General features: G+C 39.0%; 1 protein-coding gene across 1 annotated transcript in view; it reads left to right on the top strand.

The window, feature by feature from the left end:
- The first annotated feature begins 928 nt into the window (after positions 1-928).
- Positions 929-24260, top strand: part of LOC127808395 (26S proteasome non-ATPase regulatory subunit 14 homolog) — a 29148-nt gene continuing 5816 nt past the window's right edge. The window contains exons 1-3 of the mRNA XM_052346921.1: positions 929-1203; positions 1383-1560; positions 3748-3829. Coding sequence (XP_052202881.1) covers positions 1062-1203; positions 1383-1560; positions 3748-3829 — 402 coding nt within the window. The 5' untranslated portion in view covers positions 929-1061. The remainder of the gene's footprint in view (positions 1204-1382; positions 1561-3747; positions 3830-24260) is intronic.

A 24260-nucleotide genomic window follows, 5' to 3' on the forward strand; every position in this document is an offset into this window, starting at 1 on the left:
ACCTTATTTTTAAGAAGACCTAAAAATACCAACTCCATCTGATAATAGCAAGCCACTGGGGCTTGGAATTTTTTTTTTTGACTACCTTTGCCCCTGCGGAGATTCATTGTCTATTTTGCAATGGTAGTATCATAAAAAGAAGTTTGAAAGCCTTCGAGATAAAAGAGAATTTAGGTTGTGTTTGATTGCATTACCTAAAATTAATATTGTCTAGAAAACAAAAACCACCCCACTCCATTGGAAAATGAATTCCATAGAAAAAAGATTTAAATGCTTGTACCATACACATTTTTTCATAGAAAAGTTAAGAGTGTTTGATTATTTTTATAAAAAATATGATAATAATTACACTTTTTTTATGATAAATGTGTGCAATCAAACACACTCTTAGTGGTGGTGATGTTCTTTCTAACACTCCAGTCTAGCCTAGGGCACCACAGAAAAGCCGCCTACCTCCTAAGCTCAAGAAAACACTTCACAAACTATTTAAACTAGAAGTATTAAGATCCAAAATGATTTGAGACATTTTCCCAACCCACCTGGGCTTACCATGGAAGCACATAGTATTTCACTTGATAAGACTTGTCTTATTATTAGATGAAAATGTTACAACCCTAATTTTCAAGAAAATCTTTCCCACGAGAAAATTATGCCACATAATTAAACTAGCATCCATACAACAACATGCATTGATAACCTAACCCATAATTGGAATGTCCCAAATGGGTTTTGGCCAACAAACCCATTGTGTATAAGTTGTGATAGAACCCACTCGAATGGGACCCGTTTTGGTTTCGTCCAACAAAACCCATGTGGGTTCTAATTGAGAGGGGAAAATGGGGTGGAAAGAAATGTGGGGGGGGGGGGGGGTGGGGTGGGGGAAGAAAAATACTCAATTTGTATAATAAAGGACAAGAGAGGCAAAAGACATCTTTAAAAATAACCACAATGATGATCGCTCTTATTTATCCTCTTATCAAGAGAACGAAAGATAGGTGAGTCTTGTCTTGCTATCAAAGAAATCGAGTTCGGAGCGGTGAGGGGAAACCAAAGGCAGATAAATGTCAGGGATGGAGAGATTGCAGAGAATGTTTGCCGGCGCTGGAGGGGCCTTGGGACACCCGCCGCCGGACTCGCCGACCCTCGATTCATCGGAGCAAGTTTACATCTCCTCGCTTGCTCTCCTTAAAATGCTCAAGCACGGTAAATTTTTCGGACTCTCGTTCTTTCAGTTCTAGGGCATTGTTGTTGGCATAGAGAGTGTATATGTTCAGATACTAAGGTCCGTATACATACACATGGTATGTGTGTTCCGGAGTCTAATTAGGGTTTTTTGTGTGTATTATGTTTTGATCAAAATTTGGGGGAATTGGGACAAACAGGTAGAGCGGGAGTTCCGATGGAAGTGATGGGGTTAATGCTGGGTGAATTTGTGGATGAGTACACGGTTCGCGTCGTTGATGTCTTTGCGATGCCGCAAAGTGGTACCGGCGTCAGCGTCGAAGCTGTCGATCATGTTTTCCAGACTAACATGCTTGATATGCTCAAACAAACTGGAAGGTATTCATTCTTTTCTTCTTTGTTAGTTTTTTTTGTCTCTATTAATAAAAGTTTGGTGCGAAGAACCTGCTGTTATGGAGCCTGATTACTAACAAAAGTGTTGCACTGGGAGTTAATATGATACACACCAAGAGGGGGTGAATTGGTTATTTTAAAAACTTGATAGAACTTGAAATCCTTTTGATGGAAAATTCAATGCAAGTGAGGATTATTGAAATGCTTAAAATAATAAATGAAACAAATTCGCAAGCAAGAGATGAACGCAAAGATTTATAGTGGTTCAACTTAACGCAAGTATAATCCACTACCTTAACTCCTCACAAAGGATTTTCCAAACAATCCACTAAAATTCCTACTTAAACCAAGTAGGTCCTCTAGTTCAAGATTAGGAATTTACAACTTCCTACTTATACAACTAGGCCCTTTAGCTACACAAGTTAGGAAAAACAAGAAAGGTAGAATATGAGAGAATCTAAGAGATGAATCTTTTAGTTACAATGTCTCTCAAAATACAAATAAGGCTTAAATGAATGCATACAAATTAATATCAAAGTCTTGAAGAGAGAAAAATAAAGCACAATCAATATAAATACAAATGTGTATAAGATGTAAGCTCAAATCATTTCCTTTCCATCCATTAACCTCTTCTTGATTTCCTTGATTTGTATTTATAAGCATCCCAAGAGCCTTGCCCAAAACTAGTCGTTTTGTGACCGTTGGAGTTGAAAAACTAGCCGTTATGCCTTTCTACGAAAAAAGTTAGTCGATAGAAGACAATAGATAGTCGACAGATCAAATTATTCTGTTGACAGAACCATGAGGATAATCGCCAGATCAAAAACATAGTTGACAGATGCAAGGCATAGTCGACAGATGCAACCCATAGTCGACAAATGCAAGGCACATAGTCGACTATACTCTTAGAAAAACTTAACACTTAGTCAATAGATGCTACAAAAATGCTTTTAACTTCATTTTTCAATATTTTAAGATTTAATGTGTTATTTTTCCAATCTCCTAAATCATAAACAACACATATATATTGGAAAATATTTTGACCACGAACATATGAGATTGCTTAAAACATCATTTAATTTGGAGCATTAATATAATAAACACAATGGTTTTTCATTATCAAAACTATATCAAAGACAAAACATCAAAAAGGAATTTATAAGCCCTAATGTTAGAAGAATAGTCCGGTTTCTAGATTTCAACTTTTGGTTTGGTCTACGCATTAAGTACTTGCCAAAATACATACGTCCATATGTACACATTGTACACTCTTAAATTTTGAGCACATCACAATAAAATCTGAGGTTAATCCATGCTATAATTGTTTTTTTTAGGCAAGTAATCCCTGCTATAATTGGCTCCTCTAGTATTGGGCAGAATTTTTACAAGTGATTGCCAATGTTGTACTTCCTCTGCCCCTTCTTCTAGATGAAAAAGGCACAAGTGATTGAAGATTTTGACACGAATACTCTCCTTTTGTCCAATAGTTTTACGAGTTTTTAATTGAATTATTTTTTGTATTTTACATAACCAGCATCGGGTTTAAGGTTTTTGCCAAAATACTATCTGATGTTAACCAAGCCTGGGCTGATTGGCACCTCTCTTGCTTCTCTTTGCCAACACTTTAGCAAAAGGTGCCAAGTGTTTGACATCAGAAAGGCAACCCACCAGTGCAATCGGCAGTCTTGCCTTTGCATAAGACAAAGCTAAAAGAATACATCCCAGTTAAGAATGATCCTGAAAAAGAAGAAAACTGATATATATATATATATACAAGCTTTCTGCACTCTGGAAGTGCTTCCACTAGGATATGAATAAGGAGATAACAAAAGGAAACAACATGCAGATAAAAAAATCTTTTAATCTTGAACCATGTATCCAAACAAAAATTGATGCAAAGGCAAACCTGCTATTGTGATTGGTGGCTTAGCTTTCCCTTGCTTCATAGACCCGCCAGTCTAACTGGAAGGTCTCTCTTAGCCCAGGTTCAAGAGTCATCCGATGCTACTTTGGTAAAAATCACAAAACTGATGCTAGTTATGTAAAACACAAAAACAGAAAAAAAGAGCTAATTTAATAAAAAATTCTGTTTAGAGTGATGACAAGATGCATCACATTTTCATTAGTTCTTGTAGCTGTCACAGTTAGCTTGCTCTTTTGCTTTTCTTGCAGACCAGAGATGGTGGTGGGATGGTATCATTCGCATCCTGGATTTGGCTGTTGGCTCTCTGGTGTGGACATTAATACACAACAGGTTAGTGTTATCATCATTTTCTGTTGTCTACAGTTGCAGCTTTATATGATCCATGGTTAACCGTAATTTGTGTATGGGGTTTAGATGGTATTTTATTCTTGTATTGTTTTTGCATTGAATGTGTGCAAGCACTACTGAAACTGGAAGATAGTTTGTATTCTTTGCTTTAATGTCCAACTTTTCATATGTTGTCACATCAGCATTTTGTGGTTGACCTCTTCCTGGGGGTATAAAATATGCATTCTCATTCATATTTGCCCATCTTTTAATTTATCTTTTCACACCGTATGAACACTTATTTTGGATTTCTGTATGCTTTTCATCCATTCTTTCATTCCTAAGCTGATTCCAAGAAATTCTTGGCATTTTCCTCTGTATTTTGTTTAATTTTCTGTTGATTAATGTATATTGAATGCTATGGAAAATGAACTGTGAAGAAACTTCCATACCCATCATTGTCTTAGGAAGGCAGGCCATATTTTGAGTCCTACTAATGGTGACTTTCACAACGGAAGTTCACATCTGATTGGGATGATGCACAGTCAGTACTTTTCTTTTGTCATGTGTAGTTATAACCATCTGGGTTTAACATAGCTCTACCAACCCTAATTTTATCCAACAGTAACATGTCACCTATAGTGTGGTGGAGGTCTTATATGCAAACTATATGGTTAGAATATGATGATGGTTGATGGTATCCAGCATAGAGGTAGAATGTTGAGCCATGACGGAGAAGCATTTATGTGACATAAATTTGTCACTTATATTATTTATGTGGTTAGGAAATGATGATGCTGATAATCTCCTGCAAAAAGTGAGAATATTGAGTCATGACTCAGATGAATTCCCCTTGGACATGCATGGCATGCATGCAAAATTGTTAGAGCTGATGTTTTAACATGAATGTGAGATGTCAAAAATAGGATTTGTGTGCTTATGCAAGTCCTTGTGTGTATATGTGCTTACAGGCACGTTATCTAATTGTTTGTCTTATGTGATTTGACTAGGGATTTAGGATGTGTTATCTCTGGAAGGTAGTGGTGTCCCTTTGCATTAGTTAGAATTACTTTAATGCTAGCAAAGCATGGTAATAAGTGATACAAGGACAAGGTAGCTTTTGGTGGGGTGCTAAATAGCCTAACCAAAGTCAAAGAAGGTTAGCTAGGCTTAAGAGGTTATTGCTAAGAGTAGAACACCCTTGAGGAGGTCTATCTGTATTAGGCAGCCATATTCTGGAGCTTATCCAGTGTAGAGGGAATACTTTTAGAAAAAAGGTTATAACTTGTTGTGTCCAAGAAAGTGGGCCAAGCCTAAGATAGGCCCAAGAGAAAAAAGCCCAAAAAGGGAAGCCCAAGAAGCCTTTCTAATAGAATTGTCCCAATAGACTTTCTCGGGGGCCTCTCTTGGGTACTCCGGGAGACCTTCCTAGAAGTCTCTCCTAGGTTCAAGAATGTTTCAAACCCACCTTTGATGTCTCTGGCTGGACATCCGGAACAGATGATTTGAAAGACGTAGATGCTCATTTTCCTATCAACTTTGACTTCTATAAATAAGAGGTTATTCCTCCGATCGAGGTAAGACAAAAACTCTATTCAAACTATAATCTTCTTGTTTTCCTATACTCTTCTAGAGACTAACTTAAGCATTGGAGGGCCTCCACAGGAGACACCCCGTGCCCCTAACTGCTTCCTCTTTTGTGGATCTCCCAAAGACTAGAAGCTCGAGACAGATACTCTTCTGCAATTACAAATTTATGGTTATATCAAGTGTAAAGGAAATACTTCTAGAAAAAGGTTATTATAACCAAATCAACTTTCTGCTAAGAATATGGGAAATTAGAACTGTAAGTATCATCAGGTTATTTTTCCCAGTGTTATAAAATGCGGCCAAGGCAACCACCTAGGCACTAGGCGGCCCTTGGCCGTCGCGATTAAGCCCTAATCGACACCCTAGGCGTCGGACCGATTAATTTGGCCCGATTGGCGCCTAGGTGGCCCAGGCGGCGCCTAGCCACCTGGGTCGGACACGGCATGGGCTGCCTACCTACTTGAGTTGCGCACGGCCTGGCCGCTGCGATTTGTAAAAGCCATGTAGGACGAAGGTGGATGAAGTGTCCTCGCCTCTGAAGCTTAAGAACGCGCCATAATTGTCGCTGCTCCGAGAAGCGGAAGAGGAGGAGGCGGGCTCTTCACCTTGTCTAGGAGCAGAGAAGAATGGAACTCGTCCGGGACTGGGAGACGAGAGATTTAGGGGGGAAGAATGGAACTCGTCCCCGCGGGGGGGGGGCGTCGGGGGGAGGAGAGAGAGAGAGACCAAACATAAGTCAAAGTAATGGTCAAAAAATGGGCAACAGCTAGGAAATTTGTGGGAAAAAAAGTCAAGAAAAATATATTTTATGGGTTAAATTATTGTTAATATATAATTTAATTTGTGTGTGATTTATTATTAGATGAAAGTGCAAAATAATGCAAGAAAGCAACAGATGTTACAACATAATACAAGTTTATGCGCTAAAAACAACAGTTTTTCTAGGCTCTGCCTAGGTGCTAGGCCCCGGTCTGGCGCCCGACTAGCGCCTAGCGCCTTTTAGAACACTGATTTTTCCAGGACCTTTGTTAGCTGTTAGGAGCATTTGGATGCAGCAGGTACCAATATCACATAGCTGCTGATTGTACTGAGAGAGGTTAGAAAATACAAGTCTCTTTTCCCCTTCTCTAATCTTCTTCTTGTAGCTGACTGCTGGCTAATATTTTGTGACCTAATCTGTTGTATCATTTGGTGCACTCTTAGAGAGGAGACATTGCTTTGTGCAGTAGATCTAAGTTGCTTGAGGTTGCCATTGAGAAGCAAATCAGAGGTGCTTACCCTTCTCTCTAACTTGCAGAACAACCAAAATTAAATAAGAAAAGAGGTTGATATGTTGGTGATTCCATTGTGGTGGCTGCAATTGGAGAGGATTGTTTTAGCTTGAGGCTAACAGAGGTTGAATTGCTTCACCTTCTATTTCTAAGTGCAAGATCAAAGGTAAGCTATAACTGAGTTTCTAGCCAAGGCCATTAAACTAATATTCCTGGATTTTCAAAATTCCATTCGCCTTAATGCAATCCATCTGAATTTCTTTGTGCGAGAATGGCTAGTTAAGGTTGAGCAGCACTTAAATTATCATTAAATGTAAGAAGAGCAGAAATTTCAACTGGCTGATTTCATTTTAATGATCTGATAACACCCTAGGGTTTTATTGGAAAAATTGAGGAAAATTGCAAAGATAATAGACTAAAGAAAAAGGGATTTTGATCATTTCAAGGGGATCAACCTCCAAATTAGCCAAGGCTTTGAATTGTATTCAATTGCTTGTAAAAAATAAGCCATATGCAATGTCACGACCTAGATGAATTAGGAAGTTATTTTTTATTTCTTTTATATCTTTATTTAGTTGTTATTTACAGTTATGTTGGGTATAATTTACAGTTATGGCGTAATGGCAATTATAGAATAATGGGTAGGTAGTGGAGGAGTGGTAATTGCTTGGTATAATCTGTTGGTTAGCTTTATATGTAAAGCCATAACCCATGGTGTCGAGTTTAGGAATGAATTGTCAAGAAGTTATTGAAGTCTCTCATTTCCCCCTATTGTTGTCTCAATTTCTCCCTACTTTCTGTTAGCTTCTCTCTCATTTCTGTCTAATTCTCCCTATTATTCTATCTGTTTCTCCCTCAATTCTTCCTATTTTCCCCTCAATTCCAATTCTATCTTCAAAGAAAACATTAGTAAGGAATAGGGTCCTGACATTTGGTATCAGAGCAATAGTTTCTCGTCCTTAGATCTAGCTTTTCTTTTTCGAATTTTCTCCATGGTTGAAGGTTTCCAAACGCTTGTGTTAGGATTAGAGATGGCAAACAGGCTGGCCTGGCCCGCCACCAAGTGGCCCGCGGGCCGGGCCAAATCGGCCAGCTTAAAAAACGGGCCAGCAGATTGCTAGCCCTAGCCCAGCCCTAGACGGGCCAAACGGGCCAGCCCAGCCCGCCCAGATTTTTTTTTTTTGTTTGATACCATTTTTGGTCATTTAGCCCACTTTGACTACGTGGCCCACTTCCGTTTACCTACTTCCTTCTTTAGTTGCAGGTCAATTCCCTTACACCTGCCATTCTCAAAGTTGTAATGTATTATATTAGAAGTTACAAAATAGACAAATAATTTTACAGATATTTAAAATAATTAAAATTAAATTAAATAAGAAAATGGCAGCCACCGCAACTAAAATGCTGCAAGGTTACACATTGTATCAAAGAAAGTGGTATGTGGCAGTAAACTGGTAAAGCAATCCAATCACAAAACATTCAACTATCTAACTAGAGAAGCAATTAAAATTACTACTACATGAGCATACAAATTCCAGATGAAGAAAAACAACATGCTCAAAGAGCCATTTCTGGAGGCCAAATTACAAATAAGAAGAAAAAAAACAATTAAAAATTATGCCTCTAATCTTCATCCTCTTCATCAACAACAACATTTGAGTCTTGTTTAGAAAGTCTTATATCATCAACGCTTGACTCCTCCTCATCATCTATAATAAAAAATTACATATGTTAATTATTTATCATATAAGAGAAATGTTTAATGTTATGTTAAATCTCAGATATTAGAAAGTTTAAAAAAAATTACCTCCAAAACCATGCAACCAACTCCGTGTGCACAAGAGAGCTTGAACTGTTTCATCATGCAAACGACTTCTATACTTGTTCAAAATACGAGATCCAATGCTAAAAGCAGACTCCGATGCTACGGTTGTTATCGGAATACTCAATATATCACAAGCCATATTTGCAATAATTTCCCCTCTATTAGCTCGCTCTGTCCAATATGCCAAGACATCAAATGCTCCCGATATTGGAATCCTTGGCTCTTCCAAATAAAGATCAAGTTGGGATTTTCCGGCATCGTTAGAAACTTGGCAATCAAATGCTTCAAAATCCTATCAAATAATCAAAAAAATAGTCAACCAAATATTTATATCAATTATATATGAACAAGTTTTTAAAAAAAATATAGACTTACATCATATATATTTTTTGACTTCTTTGCTTGTTCACCTCCAATGGAAATTTGTGATCCACTAACATTTGAGCAAGGCATTGAATTTGAACTTAATAAACCATTGTTAACATATTCACCATAAAGCCTATACAAAGCCGTCTTCACCCTTTCCAACTTCTCTTCATAGTTATAAGGATTGAGCTTTGAATAAGTGTACCTCAAAAAGTTAAACTTCTTGGTTGGATCAAGAATCGCCCCAAATGCAAGAACCATTCTATAATCACTCCAATACTTATCAAATTTTTCTTTCATCCTTGCACTCATACTTGCAATCAACTCATTATCATTTTCCAAGTTGGAAGTCAAGAGACACTCTATCCTCCAAATTTCCCCAAAATACAAATTAGATGTAGGGTAAGAGGATCCATAAATCAAATTAGTGATAGTATAAAATGGCTTCAAGAATTCACAAATTATCTCCCCTCTTGTCCACTCATCACTTGATGGGCACCACCTATAATTTTTATCACATAAGTTTAAACTATGAAATGCACGACGATACTTGAGTGCACTCTCAAGCATTATGTAGGTGGAGTTCCATCTAGTGACAACATCCGGTCTCAACCCAATTCCTGTATCAATTCCACCAACTTGCTCAATACATTGATAAAATTGTCTCATCCTAGCTTCTGAATCCCTCACATAATGAACACTTTGTCTTATTTTATGCAATGCCTCACTAGTTACCTTCAAACCATCTTGAACAATAAGGTTCAGTATATGAGCACAACATCTAATGTGAAAGAACGCTCCATTAAGCAACAAAGTATTCGACAAATTTAAATGTTCTTTCAATATATTTTGCATGTTGTCATTTGAAGTGGCATTGTCCAAAGTGAGGGAAATTTTTTTTTTTCTCCAACCCCCAATCCTTTAAAAATTCCAACACCTTCAATGATAATTCATGTCCACTATGTGGTGGCTATGAGCAAATGACAATATCTTACTATTCAACTTCCAATTGCCATCAACATAATGAACAGTAAGAGAAATAAATCCATGATTAGTGCATGCAGTCCAAACATCAGAAGTCAAACAAACTCTATCAGGAATTTGGGCCAATTGTTGTTTTAACTTCTCTTTCTCTATTTCATATGTTCTCAAGACATCTGCTTTAGCAGTATTTCTACAAATAAACTTACAATGTTCATTCAGAAACTTTTGGTAATTTCTAAACCCCTTCCACTCAACCATATTAAAGGGAGCACCATGTGAAATAATCATCTGAGCAATAAGTTCACGATTTACTTTAGGGTCAAATTTTTTTCTCTTCAACTTCCCTTCATAATCAATAAGCATATCTCCCGCATCATTATACTTAGAAATCATCATACATTTACGAATATGACGACTTAAATGAGAGGTTCCTGATTTAGATGGACATGAATATTCTTTACCACACCCCTTGCATTTACACCTTGGTTTGCCATCACTACCAACACCAATTTTCACAAAATGGTTCCACACATCAGAGGTTAAAATCTTAGGCTTTTTTGATTGTGATTGTGATATGGATTCCTCATTAACATTACTAGGGATTCCTCTCAAAATTTGATCATCACCATCCATTCTAATTTCTAACAAAAGAATCCACACTGTAAACAATTAAAACAATTCATTTTAAATTATGATCAAATTTAAAAGAATCCACACTGCAAATAATTAACACAATTCATTTAAAAGAATCACACTTGGCAGGGGAATAAAATTTGAACTTACCTTTAGCTAGGCTAGGCAACAGCAGGCAGGCTGCGTGAGAGCAAGGGCAAGCAGTGAGCGAGAGAGGGCGAGGGGCGAGACTGAGAGCGAGGGGCGCGAGCGACAGAGGGCGAGGGCGAGGGGCGCGGGCGCGAGCGAGGGCGAGACAGAGGGCAAGGGGCGCGGGCGAGGGCGAGACGAGGGTGAGGGCGAGGGCGACAGAGGGCGAGCGAGGACGAGCGAGGGCGGCGACCGGTGAGCGAGAACGAGCGAGGGAGTGCCCTAGAGCTTAGATACTTGAAGACAAAGATATATTTTTGACGAGCGTCTCGAGATGAGATTTATGACACTGAAAGAAATAAAATAAGAGACGATTTTCGGTTAAGCTAAGTTGTAGCCTGAAAAGACCGAATGATGGTAAGGGCTTCCCGGAAATCATATATATCGAGAAATTTTGAGTTATAAATTTTGAGATTTTAAGTATCTCAATAAATTTGATGTTTGAGAGTGTAATTATAATTAAAGAATTATCCAAATAAAATAAGGATGAAATTTGGAGCTTATGTGGTAAAATATTAAAGTTGAGGATTTGAAATAAGGGCCAAAGTGTCATTTGGAAGAAGTAAGGGAATTAGCTTGGATTTCAAAAGTTAAATCCATTCTAGTTTTGGATTTCAAAAGCCATTCAAATATATCTTTGAGTTTTCGGAGTCCATGGCTTAGATTGTGACAAGTGGCATAATGTGATTGGTTGAAGAAATCTATAAAAAAGCACCATGGGTTGTTCTCAAATCATTCCAAACAACTTTGAGAGTTGAGGCACTCTAAGAGGAGAAGCTTGCTCTAGAGAGAGAGTAGAAAGTTCGGTAAGAAAGCGGGAAGGAATCGAAGGAGAAGCCGGGGAGAACGAGCCTCGTCGGAGTTACGAGCCTTCGCCGGAGTTCGCCAAAATCAGTCAGCAAAAAAGCGAGATAAGTTCGATTGTTTTTGATAATCCTGTAGCGGGTGAAGAGAGGGTTGCGTAGATTCAAATGGGGGTCGAATCGGAGTTAAAACGAGGGAGATATGGCCGAAATACGAAAACGACGCAATGCTGTCCGAAATCTGGTAGCAGCGCGTGAGATACATGCGTCGGAAGTGGCTGCGCATGAAGGCACGTGAGCCACCTTCCTAAGGCGCGCGAGGGGTCCATTTTCCTTCAAATTTTCCAGTTATGCCCCTACTTTAATATCCTTCAACCCTATGTAAAAATATTTGAAGTTAGATTTACCAAAACACATGTTTTCTGCAGAAACCTAGGGCGTTTGTTGTGAAATTATATTGTCCAAGAGATAAACCAATAAGGTGAGACTCCTACACTACAAATCTTATTTTTTATTCTCTTATGAGAGACTTCTATTGCATGAGACGTGTTTCGTGAAGTTCTTATACGTAAACTTTTGTTATTCTCTACGTGAAATTATGTTGTATATATGAAATGTATTTTTCTGAAAAATATATGCTATTGGCTTTTTAACTGTTGTATCTATAAAAATTTGTGTGGCCATACTGTTGTATCTATTTGTTGTTGGCCGAGGCTAAAAGTCGGATATCTCCCGAGAGGCGCTATGCGTGCGTTATCGAGAAAGTTCTCGTGGGGAAGACTGTGAGTCTAAGGAATAACGAATGTGGTGTTTGCATGAGTTCTACGGGGTTGGGCCGAAGTGACATGGTTAGGGACCTTCCGAGAGGCGCTATGCGTGCGCCATTGAGAAAGCTCTCGTTGGAGGAGGCTGATGTGTTCACGAGGCACCTCGGAGTAGTTCTCTTTGTCTTCTATACATTTTATACCTGATCATGCATCGATATAAACTGTTTTTGGAGTTTCTCACTAGAAGATTCATCTTTTAATTGGACTATGTCCCTAGAATATTTAAATGTTTCAGGTTCGACGAGCGACTCTAAGGGAAAGGAGGTAGCTGAAGAATTAGCTTAAATTACTGTCTGTAGCATGATTAGCATATTTTTGTTTATGTGCGAACTTATGTAATTTTGGATATGTTTAAGATGTTCAATTATCACTTGATGATGTTCATGTAATATATTTTATAGACGTCTTGAACAATTTTATGATAAATAAAGTATTATGGTTGTGAACCATATCAGGTTCGATCTAGCTTCCGCATTTGAAATTTTAACACTTGTCTTAGTTATTCGATTATTGGGTTTATTAAGTTGAGAAGGTAAAAATTAGGGTTTTTGGGATATTGTGTAATGTATGACAGCTATTGTGATATGAAAAATTTTATATTGCCGAAATCCTAAGTTATAACACGCTCGAAAAATTTGGAGTGTTACAGTTGGTATCAGAGCTTAAGTTTATTGGAAGACTTAAATGACTCTGATATAGTTAATATTAGAGCGGAATGTTATTTAGAGACTTAGGAGAAGTTTGACTTGGAGACTTAAGAGGATCCGATATTAATAGAACCAGCTAGTAGGAACCCCAAGTGACGGTTTAGGGGAAAGAGACTAATGGTTCATAAGAAAAAACTCCTATTTGGAGATTCGGAGATTGACGACTGAAGTCTTAAAGGTTATGGATTTAAGTGTGGTGTAGTGAAAGTGCATGTCTAGGAAAGTTCTGGCTAAGGAAAGACTTGGTATTTAAGTGTGTCCATTTGTGATCCACCTCTTTTTCCTGGGAACTTACCTGGTGTACTATTCACGTACATGCACTATTATAGTATACAGTTACTATTCTCAGTAAATAGTGAAAGCTGATGGAAGTTAGTTCAAGCAAAATGATCTAGCTATTGAAGTTAGGATTCAACGATATGATTCGAGTGTAAGGTTGACTCGGTAACCATGATTATGGATCTAAGAGGTTTAGAGACTATTGATTTAAGGTCACTAGCTGAAATCCTCACAGTGAAAGCTAAGATAATTGGTAGTTATTGAGGATGACCGAATCATGAATGATTAATCTGATGTGGCATGGCTTAGCTGATAAGTTAAGGATCAAATGATAAGGAATTTTCGAGAATTATTTAGTGCCACGAAAATAAGATGTATAGATAAGGGATCCAACGGATTGGATCAAGCGAGAGACCGAAGATGGTCAAGGGACGACGTGTGAGTTACGTCAATTAAATGAGGTGATAGTGGTGCACTTGATGTGACTCGCAAGGACGGGATAAGGAACCTTAGCAGCGTGATGGTACTGCTGATTCGATGTTCGCAGTGACAGATCTGGATCTAGGGACCCGCGTGCAGAGGACTGATGGATGGCTTGCGGTAAGGTACGGGAGGCCCGTCGACCGAAACATCATAAGCAGGCTGCATGGGAGACGATCAGATGCTAAAGATTTGGGATAACCCAGTAGGGTTTGTGCCTTATAGAGGTTTAAAGTCCCAATGGTCTAGGATGCGAGATGTGCCGCTAGCTGTGATTGATCGAGGCCGGAAGCCTCGGGAATCTAAATGTGATGAATTGAATATGGACTGAGTGTCCTATTTAAATAATTGTATCTGGGTTGTGGTTATCTTGGGAATGGGTGACACGACAAGCAGTGCGTGGCTCGAGGAGTAGAATACCTCGATGTCTAGTGCGGCAATGCTAAGTGAGATCATGGGATGGTCATGTCTGCAATTGCCTTAAAGAAAGAGTTGGGTGGCGCAAAGGAAAAGCTACCCGGCATATGAAATGGACAGGAAAGATGCATGGAATCATCGGCCGCGATGAGGCCTAGAATGAATGTTCTTGCAGAAGGAGTTAAGACTCGTGGTAGCGACAACGAATGTTAGTTCTTGGAGAACTATGATAGGACCGTGCAGTTTCACCCGAGGCGTACCCGGGTGGGGGTTAATGCTTGATGTAGGAGCAAACCTACTATGCGACCGGGTTGATGGTGACAGTTTGTGTGCTGGCTGACGGTAAATGTAGTGCTTAAGAGGAACTAATTTGATAATCGCAGGTTGATAGTTAGTTGGATTTGAAGAACGAAATACGAGAGTCAGTGGATTCTCGGTAAGTGAAATTTCAGGTAGTAGAGCACGACTAGCCTAAAACCTTGATGATGAGTTGTGAGATGGAAATCTCAGTTCAAGGAAGAGTTTGTGTGCCAAAAAGGCAAGAGTTGCTCGATAGGTCGTAACAACCATAAAGGGAATGATGAGATACCTAGTCAACAGAATTTGTGACTACGGTTTAGTGTACCAAGGGGGCTTGGAGATTTAGAGATTGTGGACTCAGAGTAAACCTAAGAGAAGGTTTGCATGAGGAATACCATAGAGGTTAACGTTGTTAGAACCTGATAAATGAGCAGAAAGTTGAACGTGGCTAGATGTGCGAAGCCACCGTGAATCTTGGGATTTAGGCCAAGAATTTCGAGCAATCTAGCAGGTTCGAGGATTTGAAAAATGTTGAGAGCATGCGATGGAGGCACGCCTTAGAGTTGACTTCCAATAGGCTAAAGGGTGACCCTAGCTTTGTGGTCACCCATGGGAGAACCTTGGTCGTGTGATGGGGTGAGGGAGGTGCAATGACCTGCCTAAGAGTCTGGTAGGCCCAGAACCTTACCCATGATAAGGTGAGGGAGGTGCGATGACCTGATCAAAAGTCCTATAGGTAAGGTGGGTAACCCCAAGTTCATTGTTGGAAATGGGTGTGTGTGACCGCTAGCCCTGAATGGGGGTAAGGGAGGTGTGAATGTCGCCCAAAATCTGATCGGCCCGAAGTAGTTGAGGGAGGAGGTTTCTATAGTGCCTTGAATTTTGGAATTGAGGTAAGGTTACCTTGAGAAGGTGACTCGTGGGATCGAGTTATGTAAGTTTGGTGTTAACTTAGCTGATGAAGTAGCCAAGTGAAGTCTTGGGCCTCGTAAAGGTTTCGAATTGGAAATTTTGATTGTCCATGATTTGGGACGTGATGATTTGATGTATAAAGTCATTGAGATGATAGTATATATGTGGAAGGATGACACGCGATAATCAAAAGTCTGGGTACGATCTGTGAGATGGGACATGTGGATAGGTTATGCTTTAGGCAACCGCATGGGACCCAAATCATTATTAGCTGAAAGGAGGATCTTTGGAAGATTTGTGTAAAATGGTTTGAGGTGTATAGCTCAAGACCATAGTGAAATTTCGTTGGGAGTTGAAATTGAACCTATGGGATGTCTGATGGTGGTTTCAACACCTATGGGAAGGAATATGGAGTCCTCAGAAGTGAGTGACCCGAGGATCCATGAGGTTTGGAGTTAAGTCTGGTACAGGAAATAGTGCTAGAAGTGATGGAGGAAGAGACCAAAGCTTTGTGATAGGATCCTTAAGTTGTCTGTGAAAAGATTAAAAGTATGATTGGCAGGCTTTTGTCGGAGATTCGTGAAGAGAATTTCTAGAATAGTTGTATCTATGTCAGGACTCGTGAGGAGAGTCAAGTGAGAATGGTTTGTTGGATGCAATGAGAGCTTGCGGTAGCTCAAAGGTTTGGGTTGCGTGATAATGCAACGTGAATGGTGATCGTGTTTGGATCACGTCAAGGCACAAAGTGAACTACCCTATGTATGACTTGGAGTTGGCAGTTGAGGTATGTGCTCTTAAGGTTATGGAGGCACTACTAGTAAGATGAGACGTATGAGGTGCTCACGGACCATAAAAGTCTGAGGTATGTGTTATCGCGGAAAGAGCTGAACATGAGGCAGCGACTGTGGATGGAGTTCCTGAGGACTACGACTGCACCTTTTGTATCACAGAGGCGTGCCAATGTGGTGGCCGGGTTGATGGCCCAGGGGTGGCCGCTGATTGAGGCTTCTAGCCTGATGTCAGTGAGTGTAGTGCTGAAGGGTTCGTCCGTCTTGATAGCTAGCCTGACAGTTTGGTTAGATCTGGAGACTGAGATACTGGAGACTAGTGGGGGTGACCGGTATATACATCTATGGATAGATGAGTGTGGCCAGTCCAAGGGTTTTGATTTTTCGAAATACGAGATGTCATTCTCAAGTTTCGGGGTAGGATGTGCGTGCCTAAAGTTTGGGAGGAGCACCTGTCGTTGGTTGAGTTTGTGTTACCACGGCAGCGTCGGGATGGCTTCTTATGTGGTTTATGGTGGAATAGCACTGTTGATCGCCCGATGTACCAAAACTATCGACTGTTGGACCCTCAATCAAGCAGTCCCTGTGGTTGAACAGAGTGGGTGGGGCAGTCCATACCCAGGCTAGGAATGTCGGGACTGCTGGAGGTGAGGAAGCCTCTGCCAGCGGGTGCGCTAGATTCCTTTGGGGAGGAGCGATCCCACGTCGGGCCAACGGAGGGAATGCTAGATGTGTGGGTGTTAGCTGTCGACTGTTGAGATATGGTTGTTGGCCGTTCTTGTTTGCTTACCACCATAAAAGTTAGAATGAAAATTTGAAATTTTGTGGACTATGAGATATGTTCGGGCTGTGAAATGGCTTATTTTGATATTTGGAGATTGCATGTATGAGCTAATTTCGAGGATGAAATTCTTTTAAGGGGGGTAAATTGTAATACTCCATATTTTCGTAAGGTTGCTATGTATTTTAAGTGAGTTTAAAATACTAAAAAAATGGGTTTGAGAGTGCAGTAAGTCGCCGAATCGACTATAGGGAGTGCCCTAGAGCTTAGATACCTGAAGACAAAGGTATATTTTTGACGAGCGTCTCGAGATGAGATTTATGACACTAAAAGAAATAAAATAAGAGACGATTTTCGGTTAAGCTAAGTTGTAGCCTGAAAAGACCGAATGATGGTAAGGGCTTCTCGGAAATCATATATATCGAGAAATTTTGAGTTATAAATTTTGAGATTTTAAGTATCTCAATAAATTTGATGTTTGAGAGTATAATTGTAATTAAAGAATTATCCAAATAAAATAAGGATGAAATTTGGAGCTTATGTGGTAAAATATTAAAGTTGAGGATTTGAAATAAGGGCCAAAGTGTCATTTGGAAGAAGTTAGGGAATTAGCTTGGATTTCAAAAGTTAAATCCATTCTAGTTTTGGATTTCAAAAGCCATTCAAATATATCTTTGAGTTTTCGGAGTCTATGGCTTAGATTGTGACAAGTGGCATAATGTGATTGGTTGAAGAAATCTATAAAAAAGCACCATGGGTTGTTCTCAAATCATTCCAAACAACTTTGAGAGTTGAGGCACTCTAAGAGGAGGAGCTTGCTTTAGAGAGAGAGTAGGAAGTTCGGCAAGAAGGCGGGAAGGAATCGAAGGAGAAGTCGGGGAGAACAAGCCTCGTCGGAGTTTGCCAAAATCAATCAGCAAAAAAGCGAGGTAAGTCCCATTTTTTTTTTATAATCCTGTAGAGGGGGAAGAGAGGGTCGCGTAGGTTCAAATGGGGGTCGAATTGGAGTTAAAACGAGGGAGATACGGCCGAAATACAAAAACGATGCAATGCTGTTTGAAATCTGGTAGCAGCGCGTGTGATACACGCGCCGGAAGTGGTTGTGCTTGAAGGCGCGTGAGCCACCTTCCTAGGGCGCGTGAGGGGTCCATTTTCCTTCAAATTTTTCAGTTATGCCCCTACTTTAATATCCTTCAACCCTATGTAAAAATATTTGATGTTAGATTTACCAAAACACATGTTTTCTACAGAAACCTAGGGCGTTTGCTGTGAAATTATACTGTCCAAGAAATAAATTAACAAGGTGAGACTCCTACACTCCAAATCCTATTTTTTATTCTTTTATGAGAGACTTCTATTGCATGAGACGTGTTTCGTGAAGTTCTTATACGTAAACTTTTGTTATTCTCTTACGTGAAATTATGTTGTATATATGAAATGTATTTTTCTGAAAAATATATGCTATTGGCTTTTTAACTGTTGCATGTATAAAAATTCTTGTGGCCATACTGTTGTACCTATTTGTTGTTGGTCGAGAGCAAAAGTCGGATATCCCCCGAGAGGCACTATGCGTGCGCCATCGAGAAAGCTCTCGTGGGGAAGACCCTGAGTCTAAGGAATAACGTATGTGGTGCTTGCATGAGTTCTACGAGGTCGAGTCGAAGTGACATGGTTAGGGACCTCTCGAGAGGCGCTATGCGTGCGCCATTGAGAAAGCTCTCGTTGGAGGAGGCTGACGTGTTCACGAGACACCTCGGAGTAGTTCTCCTTGTCTTCTCATAAATTTTATACCTGATCATATATCGATATAAACTGTTTTTGGAGTTTCTTATTAGAAGATTCATCTTCTAATTGGATTATGTCCTTGGAATATTCAAACGTCCAGGTTCGACGAGCGGCTCTAAGGGAAATGAAGTAGCTGAAGAATTAGCTTAAATTACTATCTGTAGCATGATTAGCATATTTTTGTTTATGTGCGAACCTATGTAATTTTGGATATGTTTAAGATGTTCAGTTATCACTTGATGATGTCCATGTAATATATTTTGTAGACATTTTGAACAATTTTATGATAAATAAAGTATTATAGTTGTGAACCATATCAGGTTCGATCTAGTTTCCGCATTTGAAATTTTAACACCTGTCTTAGCTATTTGATTATTGGGTTTATTAAGTTGAGAAGGTAAAAATTAGGGTTTTTGGGATATTGTGTGATGTATGATAGCTATTGTGATATGAAAAATTTTATATTCCTGAAATCCTAAGTTATAACACGCCCAAAAAATTTGGGGTGTTACACTAGGAAGGATTCCAACTCTTGCTGGAATTTGTTTTGCAATGGACCTTGAATCAAGATCCACTGGTATTCTAACTTGAAAGACCTTTGATATCAGATCTAGTAAGTTGTCCATCGAATTCCGTCTCAAACTTGTACTCATCTCCACAGTTCAATTCCTTTTGGAAATTCAAAAATTTGCCTTCGAAATAGCTTTTTGATAATTGATTTGATTTTGCTTTGCCCGCAGAATTAGCTTCACTAAAATTGCCTAGATCACTGCTTTAAGGAAATCGATTTGATCTAAAATCGTTTCCTATGATAGTATCTGATTTGATACCACCTCCTAACTTTAGCAACCTAAATTCACCAAAACTTGAATTCGATAAACCTAATCTGCCTCTGTCATAGTCAGAATTGAGAAATCTACAGCTTGTAGATCGCTTGACTTCAGCCAAGGACCGATTGGGAATTATCCTCCAAGAATCGTCGAAAAACATAACTGAGAATCAACCTCTTGTTTTGCTTGCAAAATTCGAACAAGGACTGCCAGAATTCACAGCTGAGGAACAATCAGCTTTGTTCGCCTTCAATTCCAAGCTGAGAATTGCTTTGCTCTCTCTCAGTTACAATCGGTCTTTGTTTCCTTTAGAATCGGATTGGAAACAACTGCTAGCCTATCAATAGCTGAGACAATTGTCAAGTCTTGTGCTTTATTTGATCTACTTAGTTGCTCGGAATCGTGCCAAGAATTGTTGGCTTGTTCTGCTTTCAAAAGTCGAATTGGAATCAGCTATTGAAAATTTTGAACTCACATCCAAGAATTGTCAGCTTTGATACCCATTTGTAAGGAACCTAGGGTTTAGAGGGGAAAATTGAAAGAATCTAATGGAATTAGGACCGTGGATAGAGAGAATTAGAGAGAAATATTAGACAGAATGGAAGAGGAAATGCAGTTAGAACAGAACAAAAGAGAAAAAATTAGAGAGAAATGAGAAAGATTAGACTTTAGAGAGAAATCTGAGATTTAATTATTATTCATCTATCTGTGATGTCTAACTAATCTAGCGGCCTATTTATAGGTTGTACAATTGATGGCACTAACAACTACAGTAGAAGAGTACAACCAAAAGAATTACATATAATTACATAATTCTTACTATGTCCTTGGGATCCTTGGGGTTGTGATAGCTCGAAACTTCTATGATAGATTTGAAAGAAAATTGGATGAACTCATGATCGTGATGGCCAAACAGTATCAGGTTAGTCTCCTAGCAAAATTACTTTCTAGGGAATATTCTGATCTCCTAGTATTCAACAAAAAGACCAGTTCTTGTGACAATTGGAGAACCACTCTTACTAGGAAATGACTTGATTCATAGAACTCTGCATGAGGATTTTCTGTCAGAGGAGCAGGATGAATAAATTTTGGAAGACAATGAGTTTTCATTGGAAGAAGATGAACAGTTGGCCAAAACTATACAAGAAAGCTAGAAATCAACAGGGTTCAGGGTATGTGCGAGTTGCAACATTGTGATCGGTTATGAAAGCGTGAATTGCTTTGGTGCAGTTTGGCATCCAAAATGTTTTAGATGCTATGCCTACAATCAACCAATTTGCGATGATGAGTTTTCTATGTTTGAGACTGATCCTTATTAGGAGTCTTGCTATAAGGAGCTCTATCACCCAAAGTGTTGATGTCTGCAAGCATTTCTTATGGAAAAATGATGTTGGGTTAATTGAATATAAGGAGCATCCTATATTTGGGTTGAGAAGGACTACATTTTTCATGAATTCAATGGGACTCCTCTCTGTTGTAGTAGTGAACAAATGGAACTGTCATGACCTGAGGGCCTAATTGTAAAATTTTGAATGTATTTGCAGTTGCCGCCCAAGTTAGTCACATGTTGAATTACTATTTTACCCCCCGGTATAGTTGTAACAGCAGGGAAAAGCCTATATAAGGCTTAGTTGCGCGAGGATGGGAACTCATGTGTGAAGTAATACAAAATTCTTTCCCTCCTAATTCTTTCCCTCTCAATTCTCTCTCTATTTCTTTCAAACTCTCCCTCCAAAATTCTCTCTCTCTCATGGTTCTTCTAAACATTCTGATAAATCAAGTCTCATTCAAGAGGCTTGACATGAACCAAGGGAAACAAGATTTGTTGTCCTAGAGGATGGGTGGAAGTTCTGCCTAGAGTGTATCAACTTGGCAATAATGGAAACTCATGAAAGTCAGCCCCTTTATCTTGATATGCAAGAAATTTTTGAAGAAATTTAAGTGGATGAAGGGATGGTAGAAGAAAAGGACGCTACAGGGATTGGATGAAAAAGGAGTGGCTAGTTACTATGATTTCTTAGGGAGAAGAAATCTTTAAGAAGAAGGAATGTCACGACCTAGATGAATTAGGAAGTTATTTTTTATTTCAGTTATATCTTTATTTAATTGTTATTTACACTTATGTTTCATGAGTAGTGGGTATTGTTTACAGATAATTTGCAGTTATGAAGTAATGGCAGTTATAGAGTAACGTGTAGGTAGTGGAGGAGTGGTAACCACTTGGTATAATTTGTTTGGTAGCTTTGTATGTAAAGGCATAACCCACAGTGCTGAGTTTAGAAATGAATTGTCAAGAAGTTAAGGAAATGTCCCATTTTCCCCTACTCTTCTCTTAGTTTCTCCCTACTTTCTATCAGCTCCTCCCTCATTTATGTCTCATTCTCTCTATTATTCCGTCTGTTTTTCCCTCAATTCTTCCTATTTCTTCCTCACTTCCAATTCTAACTAGGGTCCTGACAGGCAATTACATATTTATAGAGTTCCCTTAGATATCTCTAATAAAAAAGTAATCAACTTCCCTAAAATTAAGATATCTAATAAATATATATCTAATCAAGCACCTTGTAAAGCCCAAAGAATCGAGGGGACAACTTCATGGAAGACTGAACTGCCATGGACATTCACGCTCACTATGATGCTTATAAGGCTGATGGTTAAGAAAAACCCAACCTGCAAGGTTCACGCTCATTGTGATGCTTAGTGTCAGTTAGTTGCGTCATGCAACTTTGGCTAGTTGCAAAATTATCATTTGAAAGTTGAATCACATCGTCTCTATCAAATAATTCCCCATCCACTTGGTCAACCCTAAAGGAACCAGGCATATATTTAGCAATCAAAGGAGTTTGGCCATAAACAACCTCAATGGGAGTCATTTCACCTATTGTCCGCCGTTTTGTTCAAGGAAGCCATTTCACCCATTCTTTGGGCTTATCACTAGTAAAGCATTGAAGATAGTTTTCTAGGCACCTATTCACCACTTTAGTTTGCCCATCTATTTGCAGGTGATAAGTAGTATGCATGTCAACTGAGTACCTTGCAAGTGCAAAAGCTCCTTCCAAAAAATACTTGAGAGAACTTTATTTTGATCTGCCGGCACATCCTCTTTTCCCTTCTAGTACTAAATTATATAGTGCTATCAATTCTGACCTTCCTTTCTGTCACAACCCAAGGATATATTAAGAATTATCTAATACATGTATTTTTTCCTTTGTTGTACTTTGCTGCTTTCCTGTTTGTACCTCTTAGTTATATTGTAATTAAAAGGAGAGAATAACCTATAAATAGGCTAGAGTAATCAGAGAATGTATGTTGTTGAATGACCTTGAATTTTGATTTCCCTTTCAGTTGTTTTGATTTCTCTCATTTCCTTCCGACCTCTCTCTTTTTCTCTGTTCTGTCTGCATTTCTCACTCTATTTTTGTTGTTATCTCCATTTCTATCAATCTAATTTTCCCTCCATTCTATCTAATTTTCCCTCGGTTCCTTCCTAAATTCCAATCTAAACCCTAGGTAAACTCTAGGATCATGACAAATGGTATTAGAACTAATGATTCTCTGTTGTGATTCTAAAGATTCTTAGCTATAATTGAAGCAGGGACATGCAACTTTAAACTATTGATCCAAAGTTGCTGGGTCTCGGTTATTGCATTGCAACTACAATGAATTTTGACAATTTAGGTGACGAAGCAACATCCAAGCAAACTCTCAAGAAGCTACTTCGGAGCTAGTGGTCTCGGCTACTGCATTGAGGTTGAGGAGAGAAGGAAGGCATGGTCAGAAGTGAATCTTGAGCAATCATTGAACAACAATGAGTGCGATCGTCAATGGTTAGTTACGGTTGATCTGAGGTGATACTTACGATTGAATTGAGATAATAAATTACTGGAGGATCGGACTAAAACTAAGCCAATTGATTCTTGACTGTTTGACCTAAGCAATCCTCAATAATAAGCCAGAGAAGCTAATCCTAGGTTGCTGACTAGTGAGGCTATCGATTATCCAACAGATCTAGGCAGATTCAGTTATTGAGGTGGATTAAGTTTTTGTAAGACCTAGGCGACTACTGGCTGGAAGCCGTTCATTCTGAGGCGATTAATCCTAGCTGCAAAATTGAAGGTGATTTAGTGACATTCAATCATCACTGATCTTAGTATCAGATCAGATCATATTACAAGAGAAGGTTTTAGACCAGATTGATTTCCTTGAAGCAGTGGTTGAGGTGGATTCAAGGTGTTGTTGAATTGAGGTTTAGGTGACACCTGGAAGTAGTTTCTAGGGACAATTCACTATCCTCAATAGAAAGCTACGACTTCTTAATTCTATTTTCACAGAAATTTTAGGTTAGTATTTTGGTTAAATATTTTTCTATCCTCAATAGAATGCTTTTTCACTTACCCCTAAATACAAGTATATCAATTCTCTCGTTTCAAGCCAAGTTAAGAGTGGGACCTCCTTCAAGTATTCCTTTAGGGTTTTAAAAGACTTTTGACACTAATTAGCCCATTTGAATCCTTTTCCAACCCTCAACGTGACTTCGTTCTACTAGCTTGGACAAAAAGCGACTTAGAACTGCTATCTTCCCGATCAATCGTTGGACCTCTTTTGTGGAAGTTGGAGGCGTCATATCGAATATGGCTTGGATTTTCTCAGGGTTTTCCTCGATTCTC

Source organism: Diospyros lotus, chromosome 8, assembly GCF_014633365.1.
Source record: "Diospyros lotus cultivar Yz01 chromosome 8, ASM1463336v1, whole genome shotgun sequence".
Lineage (NCBI taxonomy): Eukaryota > Viridiplantae > Streptophyta > Magnoliopsida > Ericales > Ebenaceae > Diospyros > Diospyros lotus.